The following is a 23,269-nucleotide window of genomic DNA, read 5'->3' as shown; positions in this document are numbered from 1 at the left end:
TAATCGAAAGGCGCGTGATTTAAGAGTTTATTCTTAGAATATAAGCTATACTAATTAAACTACTATAACCTTTTTTTGTAAAAACTTACAGTTTTTTAGTGATTTACGAAAAACCGCTACATAACATGCATTTTTTTCACGAATAATTAAAATCTTTGATCTTTAATAACTTAAAAAGTGTTGATTTATTTTATTAACTTTATATAATAAATTTTGCTTTTAATTTGTGCTTTTATTGATTTGTGCCGTTATTTTTTATAAAATAATTTTCACCCCCGAGAAGGGGCGGTATCCACCCTCAGGGTAAAGGCGCAAGGTCGTACCTTGCGCTTTGTTTCTTGACGTATCCTCTAACCACTGACCAATTTTCGTGAAAATCGATGAAGGTTGACCGAAATTGAAGGTAATCGTTGATTTTCACCTTCAGTGACTGCACTATACAAAATAAATTGCAATTTACTGATCTAAATGCGCGTAATTTGGAAGATTATAAATTATTGAATGATATGTAGTCGCCAAAGAATTAGTTTAATGCATTTTAAGTACAACTTTCTTTTAAGCCGGGAAGATAGGGTGGTTTTCTTGCGAAGGGGTTGTAGCTCAATAATCGAAATGCACGTGATTTAATAGTTTATTCTTAGAGTATATAAGCTATAGGAATTATATCAGCAATACGAAATATTTTAAATTTTCTCAGCATTTTTCTCTTAAGTTAAATCAATTAAAGGGTTGTTTGGGGGTGAAGGGGATGAGCTCAAAAATTGAAACTATATAATTTCAAGAGCTCATAAATAGCTCGTAATTCTGCCGCAAAAACCGATTCAATATTCCTATTTTTAAGTAGTGGGGGGGGGGGGGCTGAGTCAGCCCCCCCAAAAAAGTATTAAATTCCTGCTCAGTGGAACGAGCTCAAAATTTTTAGTTTGCGGAATATGAGAGCTCATAAATAGCTCATAAATCAGGACTATTTGTTTTTTGATTTTTGCAAGTGGGGGAGGGGGGCAGCTCAACACGGGTATAAAATGGTGCACATTTTCCACCAAAAATTGTGTCTTTGATGTTTTTTTCTTCATTGGGCCAAATAAAATCATAAAGAAGAAAATAAAAACATTAACGATATTGAGATCGCAAAAACCTCTTCTAATGGAACATAAAACTTTACGACACTTAATTAAATGTTTCAATCCAGAAATCAAAATGTGCTGTTTATTATACTGCAACTTGAAATCAGCAATATTTAAATTTAATTTCAAAACAATTACAGGTTATACAGGGTGTTTCATAGGGAAACGGAAATACTTTAATTGTGAATAGAGGTCACCAAGGCGGTTCTAGATATACTACATGTTTTGTCCTACCGACTTTTATAACCAAGTTACAGGGTGTTTTATCGATTTTTCTATTTCTTTGCTATAAGGCATAACTTTAGAACCACCCTGTATATTTTTTTGATATTTGGTACACGTGTGTCTCATACAAAACCCAAACGACCGACATACTAATCACAAGAAAAAGCCAGGTCCTGATTAACAAAAAATTATAAAGTAATTGTGACCTTAAAATAACACTCTGTATATTGAAATTCTGAAAATCTATTTGCATATTTGAAAAGAGTACAAAAACTAAGTCTAATCGTTCGCTTCAATTTTTCGGCCAGACAATTTTATGACTTTAATTTTGAAATTATATTGAATTTTTTAAGAACTATGACATTAAAAGCAGGTATTATTAACTTTTAATTATAAATTATTAAAGCTATTGAATACATACTTATTTTAAAATTAATCAATACTTATTTGGCACATTGGAACGACCCAATTATTAATCACAAGAAAAATCCAGGTCAGGATTAACAAAAAAATATAAAGTAATTGTGATCTTAAAACAACACCCTGTATATTGAAATTTTCAAAATTTGTTTGCACATTTGAAAAGACCACAAAAATCTGAGTTTATCGGTTTGCTTTAATTTTTTGTGAAGGAAATTTAATGACTTTATTTTGAAATTAAATACATATATTGATACATTTAAGAACACCGAAATTGAAAAGCAGATTTTTAAAGCACTTTTAGTACCGGCGCAAATTGATCCTAAGCAGACACAACCTGGCACCGGCGAGTTGCGTAGACCGTTCTGCGCATCCTACTATCAGTTCATGCGTTCGCAGGTCGAGCTTAGGAAGGTTTGTCATCGACGTACAGTTTTCTTGGGCTTGGGACGGGTGACTCAGCGCCAGATGTTAATTTTTACGTGTTTTTGTTTTGCGAGATGGAAATATCTGAAATGAATAAGCGGCGATATATTTTACACTATCTTGAATGAATAACATTTTATTGCTCTGTTGTATCAATCAGCACTACTCTACAAGTTTTCGTTTATTTGTTTTAATATGTATTTTATTATATAATATAGTAGGCGCAATAGTAGGGAATATAATATATCTGATTAAAACAGTGAATTTTTTACATGTTAAGTATTTTTAATTTCTTGTGAAGTATCTAGTTAGTGTAGCTTTAGCCAATAAATCAAAGTTATGCGTTTACAAGAGCATATTATTTGAAAAATAAGGAGTACCATAATGTGTCATAATTATAATCTCCTTTATACAGATCAAAAAATTGTTTCGTATGTATTTCTAAATCCACACAATCATTGGAAAATGATTCATGGTAAAAAATATTTATTAATGACACTGTTATCGACAAAGTCGCTCAATTTTAAACTTGTCATCATATATTTATTAGACTTTTGTTTATCGTTAAAAATTAAATGATGGTTGGGAATTGTATTTTTTGTGTGATTTAATATTTTATCAAAAACATAATCAGCAAAAATCTTATTTAAAACATGCGAACCGTTTTTGCAATCACGATCAATGCGGTGTTTAACTTATGCTTGTTATTATAAAGGTATGTAGAAATAGAATACTCAGTGTAAGATATCTTTTTATGCACCCGCTTATGATCAAATTCGATGTTTTCGAAAGTCATACCGCTACGACTACTAGGGACACGAAAGATATTTTTAAAACGTTACTAGTTACATGTACGGAACTACCGTTTTTTAGTTGCCTACTCAATTCAGTACAAGGATCAGAGATACATCAGTATTTTGTAATCAGTATTTGTATCAATACCACTGAGAACCGGTATCAATAGTAACCGTTACACGTTTGCACTTATTTTGCCCGTCTCTATTCGTTACGGCGACAGCCGATGGTCGGGTTAGCTTGTGTTCAATATGCGACACGCTAGAAAAATAACTGCACATGTCACCCGTCCCACCGGCGCAGGTTGTGACTCGCTTAGGTTCAATTTGCGCCGGCACTTATAGTCGGTTCGCTAAACTCTGTCGACACAACTGTCTAGAGAGGTTTTAGTCAGTAATTTTTTTTTGTTTTTTGCCAACTTTGCAAAAATTGGCACAATTACTAACTATTTAGTAATTATTAACTATTTAGAATTTATTTTTTGCCAATTGTACCAAAATTGGCAAAATTATTTACTAAAATCACTAGCCAGTTGTGTCTGAGTTTACCGAACGGGTAACAATAAATTATTAAAGTTATTAAATAAATACCCATTTTAAAAATAATCAATACTTATTTACGACATTCGAACGACCCACTTACAAATCACAACAAAAATCCAGGTCCGGATTAATAAAACAATATAAAGTAATTGTAACCTTGAAACACCCTGTATATTGAAATTTTCAAAATCCGTTTGCACATAGGTATGAAAAGAGTACAAAAAACTAAGTTTTTAAATTTTTTGGCCAGACAATTTAATGAATTTAATTTTGAAATTATGTCGAAATTTTTAAGAATTCTGGGAACTCATAATAAAAAGTTCGATATAATTTCAAAAGCAATGTCATTAAAGCGGGACATTAAACTTAGTTTTTCGTGCTCTCTTCGTGACAGAACTTCCAATGGATTTGTTACCCTTTCATTAAACTCTCATGCAAAAATCAGACTGCTATTAATCACCTGTCATAATTCCTGTCATTTGACATGTTCTACGTGTTCCACTCATTAAACATGCCGATTTGGTGATAAATAGCAGTCTGATTTTTGCATTAGAGTTTAATGAAAAGGTAATAAATCAATTGGAAGTTCTGTCGGACAAAATACATGTGAAGTTTTCGTGGTATTGTCCTTTTCATGATAATTTTTCAGTGCGTAACAAATGATAGGAAAAAGGGTAAGTCCGTGATAATAGATAATACACATTTATGACATAGAGTTAAATATTAGCATAGAGAGAGTGTCATTCAGAGCGAAGTGACGACACCATCTTTTTTATTTGGATTAGTGCTGTTTCACTCTTACGCATAGTAAAGCTGCTACAGTTGTCCTCCTCTTCCGTGCCTATATTCACACTGAATGTCATTATAGATTCTCGATACAATGTGTTAGAAGGAGATGCAGCAAACCAGTCCCCTGAGATCTTGTCGTCAGGAAGCGCGGAAGGTAGGCTCCCTCTATGTTAATATATACCTCTATGATTTATGACATTTATTCTAACATGACATTTTAGTTAAATCTGACAGTTGTCACATTTTATTTTCAATTTCGAATAAAAACCAATCAACTGTGTTTCTTGCATTTATAAAATGGTATTTTCTTTGATTTGTATATAGTCTTATAAATTATACAGATTATATTTGTAATATTATTATCTAATTAAAAAAAAATATTTTTTTATTATGGCGCCATCTATCGACTAGATTATAAATGTCACCGACGAAATGTAATCACCGACGTGCCTTTTTTTCTGTCACATACAATTTAATGCGTTAGAAAGAAATCAAAAAACTGTGACGCACTGAAAGATGATCATGAGAAATACTCTATCACCGTTCTAAATTTTTAACCTGTTCCACAATTAAAACTTCCCCTGTTCCAGTGTTCCCATATATCAAAGTTTGTCCGACTAGACACCCTTAAGCTATTAACAAATTTTCAGCTTGCTATTAATCAACTTTTTTTTATACCCGTGATCCAGACCTAATACCTTTCAATGCGAAATTAAGATTGATATAATATGTGCATGGTACATCATGTAACAAGGGGAATACCCGAATTGCAAACCCTCAGACTAGGTACTGGATGGGAATAGTTAATATTAATTACACTAATTGTTAATAATAGACATTTTTGAATGAAATACCAACCGCATAACTTAAAAATCACATAAAAATAATTCGCATAAAAAGAGACCTTACTGTACTTATAAAAGTTATTATAGATCGAGTCAACCTGGAATCCCTCTTCAAAGCAATTAAGATTTACACAAGTGTTCTTTAATTGTGTTTATTTTTTAGGTTATACTCTCTGATGCAAACTGTCCTGGAGAAGGTGAACATAAGATAATGGACTATATAAGAAAGCAAAGAGCTCAACCAGATCATGACCCAAACACTCAACATTGCTTATGTGGGGCTGACGCAGATTTGATTATGTTAGGTTTAGCTACACATGAACCTAATTTCACCATTATTCGTGAAGAATTTAAACCAAATCAACCAAGACCATGTGAAATTTGTGGTCAAATTGGTAAGTTTTTATGATTAGATAAAGTGAAAATAAAAAACTTCCACTGTAGCATATGTTCCGCTCATACACAATGGAGATCGAAAATCAGGGTCTACAAAACTACATATTATTTATTATATAGGAAAACGTCACACATACAGTAACACTTTCATCTAACTAAAATATAATGCAGTTAACTACAAATCACCATGATTTTAATGTTAACTCTCTTTTGCCCAAGCGAAGAAATCCTTGACCCGTGATAATTTCCATTTAGCATTTTATTGTTTTAGGGCCCAATTAAGCAAAAATCATATTTAAAATAATTTCCGCCCCCCCCCTTTCCCCCATATGCTGCCCACAATGTGCACTGGAACATACATTTTATAAAAGTATATTGTAAATAGACCAGAAAGTGTTTATGCCTAAAAGTGAATAATTAAAATTAAATAACATAATGAGAAGTCACTTATACCTCGTCCAATTTACTTACCGTTGCACGTCATCCGCGCCATAGCCTGTGACACGATACCACCACGAAATATCTAGGCGGTAGGTGTGTTCCCCTTTAGAATCATTTTGATTCTAAAAAAGAACACACCCACCGCCTAAATATTTCGTGGTGGTATCGTGTCACAGCCTATGGCGCGGATGACGTGCAACGGTAAGTAAATTGGACGAGGTATAAATAGTTTTTCATAAAAAAATTTTTTATAGTCGGTTCGCTAAACTCAGACACAACTGGTTAATGATTTTAGTAAGTAATTTTACTTACTAAATAATACTTATTACTAATAATTACTTAATAGTTAATAATTACTAAATGGTTAGTAATTTTGACAATTTTGGCAAAAATGGCCAAAAACAAAAAAATGAATGTGTGTGTGTACTTTGTACGCACGTAAGAAGTTATACTTCTATTATATGATTTCTTAAAAATAAGTATACTTTTTAAACAGTTTGTTTTAATTTTTTTAAACACCAAATATAATTTTGTGCTTACCGCTTTCAAAAAATAAAAAAAAGTATAGGATTGTACTGGATTCGAACTCAGATCTCTCGATCTCTGGCCGAATGCTATACCAAATGTATCGGTTCAGACGTACCTAACCAAAGACACAAAAATTATAATAAATATATTTACTAAAAACACTAATATATTCTTTTCACACCTTTTCTTACACTGATATATTTATACATAACTAGAAAGATTTATTAGCAACTAAACGCCATACTGTCTGTGTGCGCATGCGCGCAGTATTATGAAATTTTACTCTCAATCGCGCCTAAACAAGTATAACTTCAAAAACTACCTACTAAAATCACTAGCCAGTTGTGTCTGAGTTTAGCGAACAGACTATAGAAAAGTAATAGTAGGTAAACTAAAAAACGCGTACACTCAGAGAACAAGAAAAGGAATCAACATAACTTAAGACACACTTTACACATTAAGACATAACTCAAGACAATATACTGTATAGAGAAAGAACAGCTGATTGAGACAAACAAGGTTTGAACTATTAAAAAAGCCCGCAATATTTAAAAAATCAATTATAAAGTCATGTATCTTGTGAGATACATTGGGCAAAGGAGGGTTAAATTAAAAAATAAGCAAACTCTTAATAAAAAACTAAAACAAAATGCTTCTGTTAAGTTTCGTTGAAGTTACTTATGTTAAAAATATCAATATCCAAATTGTTTACCAAGACTTAAATCTACCAAAGGATTTTTAATACCATAAAAGGTTCTATGAAATGGAACATAAAATGTCCTCTGTAACATAGCTCTAGGTAGGATGATGTATTAATGTAGATGTGACCCACCTGAGCGACACAGTCAATGCCACCACTAAGTAACTTGTAAATAAATGAAACACCAAAATAATCTCTCCTAACAGTTCAAGTAATGAAGCTTAAAATAGGACAAAACCTCGCAATTTTTACAGGATGGATCGATTTGCTTGACAATTTGAGAATAAGTAGTGGTCAGTCCAAGGATCAAAATCTATGTTGGTTATTAGCAGGTATTGAACGAAAACAATAATAAAATCAAACCAAGCAATATACATATTACAACACCTGCTAGTTTACTAGGCCTTCGAATAGCTTCTGTTGGTAGAGATAAATGGAAATTCTCATAGGTGCAATAAACATATCATAATAATACACATATATATTCAAATTGGTTGGTGGTTAAATAGGCTCAAAAACGAAACAAAGGAAAACATTTAGGTAACAACAAAATATAAGGCAAAAGTATAAGGTATTTACAAATCATTACGCGTCGTCAACAAACTCGACACTCGCCACTATTTTACGTCTTCACATTTCGGCCGTCTAAATGCATATCTGCTCTTCCTTATGTCCTCGGGGCAGAACATTGCCTTTTCAAGTGGTTGAAAAGTCCCTTTCTTCGTCACATGTGGATTTCGAAAATATGCGAGCGATAAACACGAGCGTCGAGAAGGGTAAAAATGGGATATGATTTCGAACTATTTACGCAACCAAATGAATTCTATGGGATTTCCAACAATCTATATCATGCCAAAAGGCGCTTTTACCATGGGGGTGGTTGCCACCCCATCTTGGCAAAAATTGAGTGAATCATAAATGAGTATACCATCAAAAACATTGATTTTTTAGATATAAAACTAACACTTTCGATAGCGAATAAATAAAAAACTATTAATTTTATCAAAAAAATTTTTTGAACATTTTTTGCTTAGAATGAATGTTTTTATTAACTTTTGCGGTCAAAATTTAATAAAAAATTTGCTAGGATTATCCTTCGCTTGATTTCTTCCGTCATGACACTCTACTTGGTGATCAGGGAGCCCATGTATGTGAATTGGTCCACCACTTCAAAGATAGAGTTATCAACCGTTCAATATATCCGTTTATAATATATCATAAAACATTATTCACATAAATAATACGTTTATTTACTTTTAGGTCACGAAATGAAAGACTGCGTAGGAGGCTGTAAGTCGGAGCATGAATCATCAAGTGTTTCTTTAGGATCAGAACCAGATTTCATCTTTGTGAGACTGAATGTCTTAAAAGAATATCTTCGAAAAGATCTCGTTATGCCGAATTTACCTTTCGAATATGACTTTGAAAGAGTGATAGATGATTGGGTGTTCATGTGCTTTTTCGTTGGTAATGATTTTTTGCCCCATCTGCCTAGTTTGGAAATCAGAGAAGGGGCTATAGATAGATTAGTACGTCTATACAAAGATTGTGTTTATAAAACGGGGGTAAGTATTTATTGATCTTTAAATAAATGTAATATCTTCTTCTATAAAAAAATATTTCTAAAGGTGATTCATGGAAGATTATACAGAAAGCTAGAATATGATATGGATGATACCCAATTTGGGTTCCGCAAAGGACTTGAAACAAGAGAGCCATTGTTTGCGTTTAATGTCCTCTCTCAAAGATGCTTAGATATGAACCTGGATATTTATTCCTGTTTCATCGACTTCGAAAAAGCGTTCGACAGGGTCCGACATGAAAAACTAATAGAATTATTGAAAAACAGAGATATAGACAGACGAGATTTACGAATTATCATCAATCTGTATTGGAATCAAAAGGCCAATATAAAGATAGGAGAACAAGAATCCGAGAAAATTGATATAAAGAGAGGAGTAAGACAGGGTTGTGTTCTGTCGCCGCTACTGTTTAACCTATACAGTGAAGCCATATTTCAGGAAGCGATAGCGGAGCTAAGTGATGGAATCTCTATAAACGGAAGAATATTAAATAACATAAGATTTGCTGATGACACCGTTATAATGGCAGACACCCTGGAATCGCTACAAGAATTGCTAAATAGAATAATTAACGATTATTGCATTTGAGACAGACTCAAAATAAACAAGAAAAAAACTAAATTTATGATTGTCTCAAAAACAGAACATGGAAATGAAAGGTTAATGATAGAGCAAACCCAAATAGAAAAAGTTAAGACATACAAATATCTGGGGACCTGGGTTGATGACAAAAATGACCAAAGCAAAGAAATTAACGCCCGAATTGAAACTGCAAGGTAAGCATTTATAAAAATGAAGACACTGCTTACGAACAAAGACCTTCAGTTGCCTCTCAGATTGAGGGCTCTAAGATGATAAATATTTTCTATATTGCTGTACGGAATGGAAGCTTGGACATTGAAGAGACAACACATAAGAAGAATAGAAGCGTTCGAAATGTGATGTTACAGAAGAATATTGAAAATTAAGTGTCATGCACATTTGAGTTCCCTACTAATCCACTGTATTAATTTTCTTGGTATTCCCATTTCTAACATGACTAGCCAATGAATTTAACGCGATATTAACCTTTGATAAGATGCTGACTGAAAGTGATGCAACGTGTGAAAGATATGACTTTATTGGCTCTAAAACACTAAATTAAACGATGAAAAATGAAGTAGTTTTCAATCCTAATAGCAATATTATTAATATTTAAAAATATTAAAACATTACTAAAAGATTTTTAAATTGAAAACTTAATGATCCATTTCCTTGGTAACACCTCCATTGTTTCTAAAATTTGCAAGCCAGATGGATGCCGAAGCGAAGAAGACAAGAGGGAATTCAAAAAACTTACAATTCACGACCCCGTCTGTTCAGCTGGTAAATTCCAACAGAAAATGGACCTCAGTTACTTAAAGAAGTAACGACCAATATAAAAATAAAATACAAATGCCATTTTTATTCAGTTGCAATGAATACAAATGCCATTTTTATTCAGTTGCAATCCGAAGGCAAAACAATCTTATTTTTCACTTAAAATACGGAGAGCAGTCCAGCCATCTGAATCGACGATTTTCGACTCTTGTTGGAGTCTCATCGGAGAGAATGTAGGCCTGCTTCTCCATACTTCAAGTGATCCACACCGAGAGTTGGCATAAAAATGGCATTTTTATTTTATTTTTATATTGGTCGTTACTTCTTTGAGTAACTTAGGTCCATTTTCTGTTGGAATTTACCAGCTGAACAGACGGGGTCGTGAATTGTAAGTTTTTTGAATTCCCTCTTGTCTTCTTCGCTTCGGCATCCATCTGGCTTGCAAATTTTAGAAGCCATGGAGGTGTTACCAAGGAAATGAACCAATAAGTTTTCAATTTAAAAATCTTTTAGTAATGTTTTAATATTGTTAAATATTAATAATATTGCTATTAGGATTGAAAACTACTTCATCTTTCAATTGCCAGATGACGCTAGTCACCTAATCCATTCACGTCAGTTGCGGTGTGGGGGATGAACTCTCGGTGTGGATCACTTGAAGTATGGAGAAGCAGGCCTACGTTCTCTCCGATGAGACTCCAACAAGAGTCGAAAATCGTCGATTCAGAGGGCTGGACTGCTCTCCGTATTTTAAGTGAAAAATAAGATTGTTTTGCCTTCGCATTGCAACTGAATAAAAGTGGCATTTTTATTTTAAATTTTTACTAAATTAAACAGTAAAATATAGGATAAGTCTGTTACACTTTGAACTGTCTAAGGGAATGTCTCACCCTATGACCTGGCTGTTCTTGACGGCTGCTTCTTGGCGATTGCCTTTATCGTATGAGAATATGTGGATATATCGCTATAAAAATACCACGTTGCCACGTCATAAGAAAAGGCATTAAATCAAAATAAACTAGAAGAGGGCATACACAGCCATAGTCTGCTTCTTTTTATCGAATCAAATCGAAATTTTTAATCTATTATCTTTATATTTTAGGGCTATTTGACTGATAGTGGTGATGTTAAATTGGAGAGAGTTCAGATGATAATGTTGGAATTAGGAAAAATGGAAGATGAAATTTTTAAAAATCGACAACAAAATGAGCTTAAATTTAAGGCTAGACAAAAAGCAAGAAAGAGGCAGCAGGCATATAATGAATTTAAACCAAATTGGAATTTGGTAAAAGGAACTCAATTTGAACCAAAGGTTTGTACTACTTACTATATTATAATATAATTTATACTTATAATTTATCACTTCCATTGACCAGTCGTTATGTAATTTCCATTGTTAAAACCTAATCTTTAAAACCTACAATATAAAATTTCAATTTTGAGTCATGATTTATAAAAAAAAATTGAATCTCTCATTAATTTGTAGTATATAAATAGTTTTTAAGCAATATAATGTAAACTACTGCAGTAATTTTGTATTTTATTCTTTTTATTTTTATATTTAGGCTATTGGACATCAACAGACATTGAAAAATGTAAGAGATGAGGCATATAGTATTAGAAAAGCAGGAATGCATACGCAATCCAAAGTTGATATCAAGCTTCAAACGACAAATGCTAAAACAGCGTTGGAGGCAATGTTCAGACCTGCTGGTAGTTCAAGTTCAGGTAATATAACATACACAAATACATAACAATAACGTGACCCACATTAATGTTTGAATATCCGTGATATATCTATCTATTGGCTCATTCTGCCTTTCCTTTCTGTTTCTGTTTTGCTCCAGCAAAGTATTATACAGTGATGAGCGCGCTAATAACCGGCAGAATAACGCAAAAGATAAAAAACATATCAAGTTGTGAGATAAAAAGAGATGAAACTAGTAGAGGTGGGAAATTTAGCGATAGAAACCTATAAATTTACATTATGGCATGTTTACACGTATCCACTAACTGGCGTCAGTCGTACTGACATGACAGGGTATGGTGGTTGCAACCCTGCAACCACCGGTGATGGGGTTGAATAACCGGAACGCACTACATACTTTTTTATGTAATTATGTTTATTTACAATCTACATCATTCTTCTTCTAAAAGTGCCTATCTTCTGGAGATGTTGGCGACCACATTGACCCATCTTATTCTATTTACGGCAGCTCGAAATAGATCAGTTGACGTTAGACTAGTCCACTTCCTAAGATTGGCCAGCCAGGATATACGTCTACGTCCAGGGCCTCTCCTGCCCTCAATCTTGCCTTGTAGAATCAACTGCAGCAGTCGGTATTTTTCATTACGCATAATGTGGCCGAAGTAAGCCAATTTTCTGTTCTTTACGGTGTTAATTATTTCTTTGTCTTTTCCTAGCCTCTGGAGAATAGTTATATTAGTTGTGTGGTGTATATATGAGACCCTCAACATACATCGGTAGCACCACATTTCAAACGCCTCTAACCGTTTTATGGCATCTTCTGTCAGGCTCCAGCTTTCAACTCCGTATAGGAGGACACTAAAGACGTAACATCTAAGAATTCTTATGCGTATATTGATACTTAAAGACAAGTTGCAGAGAATTTTCTTAAGACTGTTAAAAGAGCTTCTGGCTTTTTCAATACGAGTTTTTATTTCGTAGTTATGATCCCAAGTATCCTTAATGTTGCAGCCCAGGTAGCATATTTTCTGTACTCTCTCTAGAGGTGTATTGTTCACTGTAATTTGGGCGTTTATGTTGGTGTTTTTACTAATGATCATTATTTTTGTCTTCTTACAGTTTAGTTTTAGGCCGTATTTGTTACATGCTTCTACAACATTATCCATGATCCTTTGGAGCCCCTGCGCACTATCCGCCAGCAATACTGTATCGTCTGCATATCTAATATTATTTATAAGTTGTCCATTTACTGCAATACCATCTTCTGATTCATCCAAGGCCTCTCCTTGGACTCCTTTTTCAACCGTGAAGATTTCGGACAGTTCATTTTCGAATCGAACTGTTGCTTTTTGTTGGAGATTTAAGTTTGAAACGAGTCTTATATCCTTACCATCGAGTCCTGATGTTTTTAGGATATCGATTAGTTTTCCATGTGGGACTTTATCAAATGCCTTCTCGAAATCTATGAAACATGCATACACGTCGCAAATGACATCCCTGGCTCTCTGTATTAGAACTTGCAAGCTGAAAAGTGCTTCCCTCGTTCCGAGTCCTGATCTGAATCCAAATTGAACTTCACTCAGCTGTTCTTCTAATTTGGTGTATATGCGCGAGTGAATGATAGTAAGGAGTACTTTAAGTACATGGCTCATCAAACTAATTAATCTATGTTCTTCACCTTTTCTAGCGTTGGCTTTTTTGGGAAGTGGAATGAATATTGATAGTAGCCAGTCTTTTGGTAAGTAACCAGTCTCGTATATGTTGTTGAATAACTTCGTAAGAGCTGTAATTTGTTGTGCCTCTAATAGCTTTAAAATTTCACCATGCACCTCATCTGGTCCTGGTGATTTCCCATCTTTAATCCGCTTAATGGCCATAGTTACTTCTTCGTTTGTTATTTCTGGGCCATAAGGATTGTCTATTTCATACGGACTTCGTGCAGCATCTTCGAATAATTCTTGCATATATTCTTTCCATCTTCTTAATTTATCTTCAATTGTAGTCAAAATTTGACCTTCGACGTCTACGACTATGCCTATATTGCATTGTTTTCTGATGTTCTGTACTTCTTTAATCTTTTTGTGCATATGGAAATCGTCATGTTTGCGTTGTAGTGTTTCAATTTATGTACATTTCTCCATCAGCCATGCTTCTTTTGCCCCTTTTATTTCTCTTAGTATACTCTTATGCAACTTTTTGTATTCATTGTCATTTCTACCTTTTAATTTCCTTCGCTCTTCCATCATCTGCAATATTTTATCTGTCATCCATTCTTGCTTCTTTTCTCTTTTTGATTTAAGATATTCATGCGAACGTGTGTTGATATATGTCTTCATTTCGTTCCATTGTTCTTCTACGCCACTAGGAGCGTCTTCAACTATTTTCGCAAAATTCTTATTAATCTCTGTTTTTACTTTTTCCTGGATGCTATTTTCTTTCAGTAGTTTTATATCTATCGTGGGTCTTATTTTCTTTTGAATTATTTTGAGTCGTATGTTGATATTTGCAACTAACAGACTATGATCTGAGAAGACATCGGCGCCTGGATATGTTTTTGTTGAGGTGACAGAATTTCTAAACCTTTTGCTTATGTTAATAAAATCAATTTGGTTTCTTATGATTTTCCCTGGGGTATCACCGGGTGCTTTCCATGTATAAAGCCTTCTTGGATGTAATTTAAAGAATGTGTTCATTACAACCATATCCGTCTCTTGGCAGAATTGTATCAGTCTTTCTCCTCTTTCGTTTCTTGTGCCAAGACCATATGACCCCACAACATTCTCGACTGTACCTTGTCCTATTTTGGCTTGAAATCTCCCATGATGATAGTTATCTCATGTTTTTTTGTCAGCTTTAGAGAGTTTTCTAGAGTCTGGTAGAAATGTTCTATTTCTTCTTGGGTTGATTCGGATATCGGTGCGTAGACCTGAATGATATTTATATTAGAGGGACTTGAATTAATCTTCAATAGCATAACTCTATCTGATATGGGCGTAAATCCTATTACTGCTTTGGCTATTTCCCTTTTTAGTATCATCGCTACGCCATTTCTGTTTCTTGTTGTGTCATCTCCCGAATAATAGATATGGTGTTCACCTATAATTTGTATGCCTGAATTTGGCCATCGAACTTCACTGCATCCTAAAATATCTATGTTTAGGCGAGTCATTTCTTGAATAATATTTGCTGCCTTGCCTGCTTGATACATGCTTCGAATGTTCCACGTACCGATCTTTTTCAGTTTTGGGACATTATTGGCTGACCGGGGGATTCTTAGCACCCTCTCCCCATTTAAGGGTTGCCCGGGACTGAGGGCCGTTTGTTTTGGGTTTTCAGCCATTGTGGTGTCCTGGGGATATCCTTATGGATCTTTAATGTGGTAGCCATCCCGTGGCTTTCCACATCTCAATGCCGTTGGCTAATTTAGCTCATCCGTCTTCGGAGTTAATTTCCCAGCTCCAGGGCAATGAAGTGCCCTACCAAATGTCGGTTCTTCCACCCGTAGCTGTTGACCAACAAATGGGAGATTACAAAGAAGAAACAAGAGTTAGCCAAGAGAGGCTGATAGGAAAGATTGAAAGACATTTCACTCAAGACAAGTTGAAAGAGAGTAAAATGTGAGGGCCCTTATGATCCGCCAGGTGCGTTTCATAAGCGTATGAGTATTAATACATTTTGTGTTCCCACTCATACTTCGGGGTGTTGACTACAGACTGTATGGCACGTCCAGCATGCCATAGCATGGAGGATGGGGTACACGACATTTTTACAATGTAGATACTCCAACTCCATGGCCTGATCTACATCATTAAAAGAGTATTAAGTAAATTTGTTCCATGCATTTGGGCACGATGAAGAGACTTCCAATGATGTCTCATCTTATTCTATTTATGTTTAAGTTTTAAAATAGGTCCTGAGGCCAGGTTCGATCTAGTCTCCTTGTGGCAGGGCCATTATGGAATAATTCCCTTACTAACTCATTTTCATGGTGAATGGTACACTGAAATCTTTGGATGATATTCAGTGATGTTGACTTTGCACAGCCCCAGAGGTGTAGTCCGTAGTACCAAATAGGTTTGAGTATTGCTTTGTACAGAAGAATTTTGTTTTGGATGTTGAGTTTTGATCTGCGCCCAAGGAGCCAATACGTTTGCGTGAATTTCAAGTCTAACTGTCTTCTTTTGGTCTGGATATGTTTCTTCCAAGTAAGACGTTGGTCAAGATGGAGGCCAAGGTATTTGACGTCTGTTACTGTTGGTATTCGAACATTTTCCATTCTTACAGGTGGGCATGTGTTGTGGCGGTTGGTAAACGTTATTTGAGATGATTTTGTTTTGTTTACTTTTGTTCGCCATTTTGTGTACCATTCACTAAGTATGTCCAGATGGTGTTGCAGGTCATGTGAGGCTTGTATGAGATCTTCATTTACAGCTAGTATTGCTACGTCATCAGCAAAGGAAGCGATCGTAGTATTATGAGACTCTGGATATCGGCTGTGTAGAGTGAGAAAAGTAGCGGCCAGAGAACACTACCTTGCGGAACTCCGGAGTTAATAGGACAGAGGCTGGATTGTTGGTCTTTGAATTTTACAGAGAAATATCTATTTGATAAGTAGGATTTGATTAGGAGGAAATAGTTACTAGATAGTGCTAATTTTACATTGTAAAGCTTGTGAGATATCTAGGAATACAGCGTTGCAATATTTCCTTTCTTCGAGAGTTTTTGATATTTCATTTACTATTCGATGGACTTGTTGTGTATTTCCCGAAAGTGATCCCGAGTGATTTTCCCGAAAACCAAACTGATGTTCTGGTAGTAATGTTAGGAATTCATGATCTGCGTATATTCTTTGTAGCAGCAATCTTTCAAAAACTTTGCTAACGATTGGGAGTAGGCTGATGGGTCGATAAGATGTTACTTCATTGGGCGCTTTGCCTGGCTTAAGGATCATTATGATTTCTGCAAATTTCCATATTTTTGGAAAGTATGATAAGCTTAGCATGCGATTAAATATTACTGTTAGCATAATAATGGCCTTACGAGGAAGTTGTTTTAGTACTTGTGCCGAGATTTAGTCATAACCTGGAGCCTTTCGTGAGTTGAGTTTGGTTATTTCTTTCTTGACTTCTATAGGAGTAAAACTTTTGATTGGAAGGCATTTGACTATGTACTTGAATATATTTATTAACTCACTACGTAATGGCAGTAACTAGTTGGTTTTGGATGGTTGTTACCTCGTATGTACTCTAGCTAAGTCTGTTTTTGAATAATCTTTCTCGTACCTTTTTTACGTATTCCTTTCTAAAATGTATTTGTTTGTTATGTTTTCATATTTGTCTAATGTGACCGAGAATTACTAATAACAGTATTTTTGTCCACTTGCAATTTTCACTATGCGTGGCCTAGATTACATAAATCGATGCCACCTACTTACGAAATCAAAACATTGAATGAGTGTAATGTTTACTTAAGACTTTTAAAAATTAAACGGATTAAATATTCTTATTTTCTGGATGCTTGGATGCTAATTTAAATCCTTTACAAGGGCATGGTAGTGGCATCATGTAAACATTTTGTTGCGCCAGACCAGCGCTGTTTCGAATATAAATGTGGTCTATTTTTCATGCCAGTGAGACTGGCGCCAGTTACTGGATATGTGTAAACGTGTCATGATATTAATTCTTTCTCACCTATAGACGTATTAGAGGAGTATATCAACTAAAACTGTTACTATGGTCCTTTTCAGAGGCATTTTTCAATGCGTCACAAATGATAGAAAAAAAAAAGGTAAGTCCGTGATAATACACATTTATAACATTTATTCTAACATGACATTTTAGTTAAATCTGAAAGTTGTCGAATTTGGTATATTTTTTTGATTATATAATTTGGTATAAAAACAAATCAATTGTGTTTATTGCATTTATAAACTGGTATTTTCTTTGATTTGTATAGTCTTCTAAATTCTAAAAAGAAATCGAAAAACTGTGTCGCACTGAAAGATGCCTTTGAGAAAGAGTATATCAGAGTGGTAGTTGTCAAACTCGTCCGATACGTCTAAAGGTGGGAAACTATGTAATGTAATGTTAATTTATACGTTTATATCGATAATTTCCACCTCTACTAGTTTCATCTCTTTTTAATTCACAATGTATTATGTTTTCTATCTTTTGCGTTATTTTGCCGGATATTAGCGCGCTCATCACTGTATACCGCTAGTACATAATACATTTATATTTATATTTTTCAGGTAATGACGAACCTAGAGGACAAAAACGAACACACGACGATGACGATTCTGATGATGATCAGGCTCACGACGAAGTTAGGTTGTGGGAAGATGGATTCAAAGATCGATATTATGAGTCTAAATTTGACGTTGAACCTGGCAATGTAGAGTTTAGGTAAGCATTTTAGTCTAAGGCTGTGGTCTCCAATAAATGCTGAATGTTGCGTATAGAATCACGCCGTAGGTCGTGTCTGTATGCTTAATACAACAAATAATAGTTACGGTGTGTTACCGTACTCCGAACCTAGTATCAAATTGTTGTACACTGCTTCACAAGCGGTGGTAACTAATAAACGCCGTACGCTGCCGACACTGCCACGCAGTCGGTTGCGTATGTATGCTTTATACAATAAATAATGGATACAGTCTCTATTGGATGTCGAACGCAGTGTCTATCTGCTATGAGGGACTTCAAATGTTGGAAGCAGTGTCTGTAGTTATTTTCGAGCATCGCAACGTACTGCTGGTACAAGTTTTAACCTAGCGAATTTAAACAATTTTTTTTAAACAAATTCACAAAAATAATTTTTTCATTTCGGACAATTTTTTTTAGATAATTTGAGTCGTTCGGAGCAAAAAATGTCTCTTGTGATTTTTTTCTAAAATTGATTGTTGTCGAGTTATATGCGATTAAAAATTTGAAAAATGCGAAAATAGCCATTTTCAAGGCTTAATAACTCGGCTAAAAATTATTATTATGAAATTCAAAAAGTGACCAAATCAAGTTTCAAACTCCTTCTTCAAGGCCCTGAAGAGATTTTTGTCATTATTTTATGACAAAGCTGTTATTTTTAACAATTAGCGCTATAGTCCAGGATGTATCGTCACCCCCGTTAGTGAAATTATTCCGATTCGATTTTTTTGCACAAACTTACTCAAAAAGAGGTCCTTATAACATACCCACAGGGTGCCGGTCGCTGCCGTGGTCGAAAAATTGTTTAAACAATTTTTTTAAACAAATTCACAAAAATAATTATTTCACTTTGAACAAATTTTTTTTAGATAATTTGAGACAGCTGAGCAAAAAAGGTCTCTTGTGATTTTTCTCTAAAATTGATTGTTGTCGAATTATACGCGATTTAAAATTTGAAAAATGCGAAAATGGCCATATAGACCTGGATCCCGCGTAAGAAAGAAAAGTTGATTAATAGCAAGCTGAAAATTTGTTAATAGCTTAAGGGTGTCTAGTCGGACAAACTTTGATGCACGGGAACAATGGAACAGGGGAAGTTTTAACTGTGGAGCATGATAAACGTGTCGTCCTGACAAGTTTATGATTGTGAAAAATAGCAAGTTGTTTTTAAGTTTATTCGATAGCCAACGTTATGTAATATATGCGAAAATGTTTGTCCGACAAAAATGTTGGGCATCTTAACGAGTCCGACACGTAGAACATGTCACATCACAGGAATTATGTTGGTGATGAATAGCAGTCTGATTTTTGCATGAGAGTTTAATGAAAGGTTAAAATAGCAATTGGAAGTTCTGCCCGACAAAATTAATGGGAAGTTTTCGTAGTCGGACATTCTAAACAGGTAAGATATAGACAAAAATGCTGGTGATAAATAGCTTTCCGACAAAGACGAAATTTAATTAAGTAAATTATTCCTTACCAAGAATGACTGTTGTCGGAAAAAAATAAGGGGTAGATTTTGTAGTCGGACAATTTAAAAAAATAATTTTTGAAATTTCAATAAGGGGTGATTATTCTATGTCAAAAGTACCTGCAATCAATTACAATCGATATCTTTCGATTTATCTCAACATCATTTAGATACCTCACTGTAATACATTTATAGTAGATCAGGCAAATTATATTATGGATTGAGTGGTCTAGCTATCTTTGTCTGCCACATGCGCGGGATCGCTTGGTTAAAAGAGATAGATAGACCACCTATCGACTTTTTGCACTGTATTCCCTGTCTACCCTTATGTCTATGAATACATTTCCATTTAAGAAAAACTTCACTTTTCACAATAATTCATAATAAATTGCAATCGTAACTTCAAATTTAAACTAATCGATTTATTTTGGCAGCAAATTATTTCTTGCCACGTGACATATTAATTACATTATTATTCCATTTGCAGAAAGTTGAGAAAAATCACGTTATACAATTTTAGTAATAATTTATTTAGGTACCCTTTTTCAATCAAGCAAAGCATTATAGCACGAAGAATGATATTCAATATTACTTTCACAATTATCTGGCAACTGAACCTCATTGAATTGATGACCAAGTATTTTACTAACTTTGTAAAATGTTCGAAAATTACTCAAAAATGTTCCGTTGAATGGTTTCACTTTTGATTTGGCGACTTAAAATTTAAACTGTTGACACTCAAAAATAGACACAAAAACACTCCATAGTTAATATAAATTTTAATTTCCAACACACGTGGCAAACAGAAACTCAGAGACCATGTACTTTCAAATACTACTTTGTATAGCACAAAGTGTCACACTGACAAATGCAGCCTTCTAATACATACTTCTAAGCATAATGTGTCATATTTACGTCTATTCTTATAAGCACCGAAGTTTTAGACTCTTCACATTTTTCAATGTCGTTTACAGGGTTAAGATTTGAGTATGGAAAAAAATGTATACAACGTTTTTTGTAGGAAATTTTCCGTACTTTCTGATGCGTCTAATTAGAAAACCCTAAGAGATTGCTTTTACATGTTCTTTGACATTTTTTTTTGTCATTTTGAGAATATCTAGAACAAACTCCACCCAAAAAATAATTGTTTTGCAATATATACATGCATTGATACTTACCTCACTGTTTTTGGAGTGTGCATGTATATGCACATGCAAATATGTGAATATAAATAATAATATACAACTAAAATAGCTTTATCAATATGTGACTAAGTCATTCTGAAAAAATGTTTTTTATTTATTTCCTTCGATTTGCCCAAACTTTTTGTCCGACATATAACTTTTTGCGTTACAAAATATAATTTGTACATAAACAAATCAAACTTAGCTTGCTATTTATCACCAACATTTTTGTCTATATCTTACATGTTTAGAATGTCCGACTAGGAAAATTTCCCATTCATTTTGTCCGACAGAACTTCCAATTGCTTTTTTAACCTTTCATTAAACTCTCATGCAAAAATCAGACTGCTATTCATCACCAACATAGTTCTTGTGATGTGACATGTTCTACGTGTCGGACTCGTTAAAATGCCCAACCTTTTTGTCGGACAAACATTTTTTCATATATTATATAACGTTGGCTATTGAATAAACTTAAAAACAACTTGCTATTTTTCACCATCATAAACTTGTCAGGACGACACGTTTATCATGCTCCACCGTTAAAACTTCCCCTGTTTCAGTGTTCCCGTGCATCAATGTTTGTCCGACTAGACACCGTTAAGCTATTAACAAATTTTCAGCTTGCTATTAATCAACTTTTTTTTCTTACGCGGGATCCAGGTCTAATATAACTCGACAACAATCAATTTTAGAGAAAAATCACAAGAAACTTTTTGCTCAGAATAACCCAAAGTATCTAAAAAAAAATAGTTCGCAATGAAAAAATTATTTTTGTGAATTTGTTAAAAAAAAATTGTTTGAACAATTTTTCGACCACGGCACCGCCCGGCACCCTGTGGATATGTTATAAGGAGCTCTCTTTGAGTAAGTTTGTGCAAAAAAATCGAATCGGAATAATTTTGCTAGCGGCCCGGTCTAGTAGTAAATAAGAACAAGACGAGTTGCTTATCAACAAGTTGAAATATCGCACTTGACGATAAACGAAAACCATCGGAATGTTGTTGCCGGCGATCGACAAACGCTGTACCCAACCTACGGCATTTATTGGAGACCACAGCCTAAAGGAAGGAACGTTAGTTGTAATAAAAAAATATGAAAAAAAAATTTAAGAAACGCTTTTCTTTAGTTACTAGTGACTAAAATTGAAAATATAAAAAAATCAACTAAAAAGCAAAAAATAAAAAAAAAGTTGAAAAAATCTAACAAATTCGTGAAAGAAAAGCGTGGCGCATCTTTTTTTTTCCCACAGGAATCTGAGTTTATTTGTAGCAACTAACAACATAATAAATAAACCCAGTTTCTCACTGAAGTTGTTAGTCACATAGACTACAACTTGTGCGTGAGGGTTAAATTTTGTTTAAGCATATTAAATAACAATAATTTATCTTACAGGTTAACAAAAAGGAATAAAATATAGTCTTTTTCGATCATCTGACTTCAAATTTGGGCTTCACTTCTCACCTAATTCAGTTACTGTTAAATTTTGTTTATGGGACCTCCGAAAATCTCTAATATTCAAGAAAAGATTGCAAACAATTTCTGATGGGATTCTTCTGACGAACTTCGTTTTCTATGAGAATTATAATGATTTTTTGAAGGTGTTTTATCCATTTTTACCATAATTTTCACAATTTAGACATCTTCATCGAATAAACGGTTTTCGCCCCACGCTTTTCTTTAACGAATGTGTTAATGTTTTCAATTTTTTTTATTTTTTGCGTTTTAGTTGATTTTTTTATAATATTTTTAGTTTTAGTCACTGGTAACTAAAGAAAAGCGTTCCTTAAAATTTTTTTTTCATATTTTTTTATTTTTTACTTTTTAGTCTTACACTTTTCAAACATTAAAATATATCGTCATGTTTATTCAAATATGTATAAAACATATGATGTACTTACATGAAAAGTAGTCGAAATCGGCAAAAAATTTGAAACTTTGTTGTTTATTTATGAAGCATAACGTAAACAATTACATAACGTAAAAAGTGAAATTATGTGTAGTTCATATAATTAGCTACAATCTGTAGAAGTTTCAAGTTTCTTCATTGTAAAAACAAGAGAATTTCAACATTTTCCGTTAAAATCATTTTTTTATTTAAACAATTATTAATAAACATAAAAAAAATATTGACTATTCATGTATTGCTCCCGCGAATGCATATGTCTGTCAATTTTCAGTCATTTGCATTGAGGAAAAGGCAGTCAAATTAACGTCTAAAGATTTGACCCCAACGATTGAGCTAAAGAAAAGCGTTTAATTAATACGCCAAAACGAATTCTAATGTTAATTGTAGCACAAAACGTCTCTA

The 23,269-nt window shown here is 33.9% G+C and overlaps 1 protein-coding gene across 1 annotated transcript in view; it reads left to right on the top strand.

Annotated features, from left to right (window-relative positions):
• The window catches only part of LOC126886848 (5'-3' exoribonuclease 2 homolog), a 97,391-nt gene that overhangs the window by 11,995 nt on the left and 62,127 nt on the right, over nt 1-23,269 (top strand). Inside the window, exons 3-7 of the mRNA XM_050653945.1 lie at nt 5,330-5,561; nt 8,492-8,796; nt 11,276-11,485; nt 11,739-11,901; nt 18,132-18,285. Coding sequence (XP_050509902.1) covers nt 5,330-5,561; nt 8,492-8,796; nt 11,276-11,485; nt 11,739-11,901; nt 18,132-18,285 — 1,064 coding nt within the window. The remainder of the gene's footprint in view (nt 1-5,329; nt 5,562-8,491; nt 8,797-11,275; nt 11,486-11,738; nt 11,902-18,131; nt 18,286-23,269) is intronic.

Source organism: Diabrotica virgifera, chromosome 6 (assembly GCF_917563875.1).
Source record: "Diabrotica virgifera virgifera chromosome 6, PGI_DIABVI_V3a".
NCBI lineage: Eukaryota > Metazoa > Arthropoda > Insecta > Coleoptera > Chrysomelidae > Diabrotica > Diabrotica virgifera.
The sequence above is the reverse complement of the archived record's forward strand: the minus strand, read 5'-3'. Positions and strand labels throughout refer to the sequence as shown.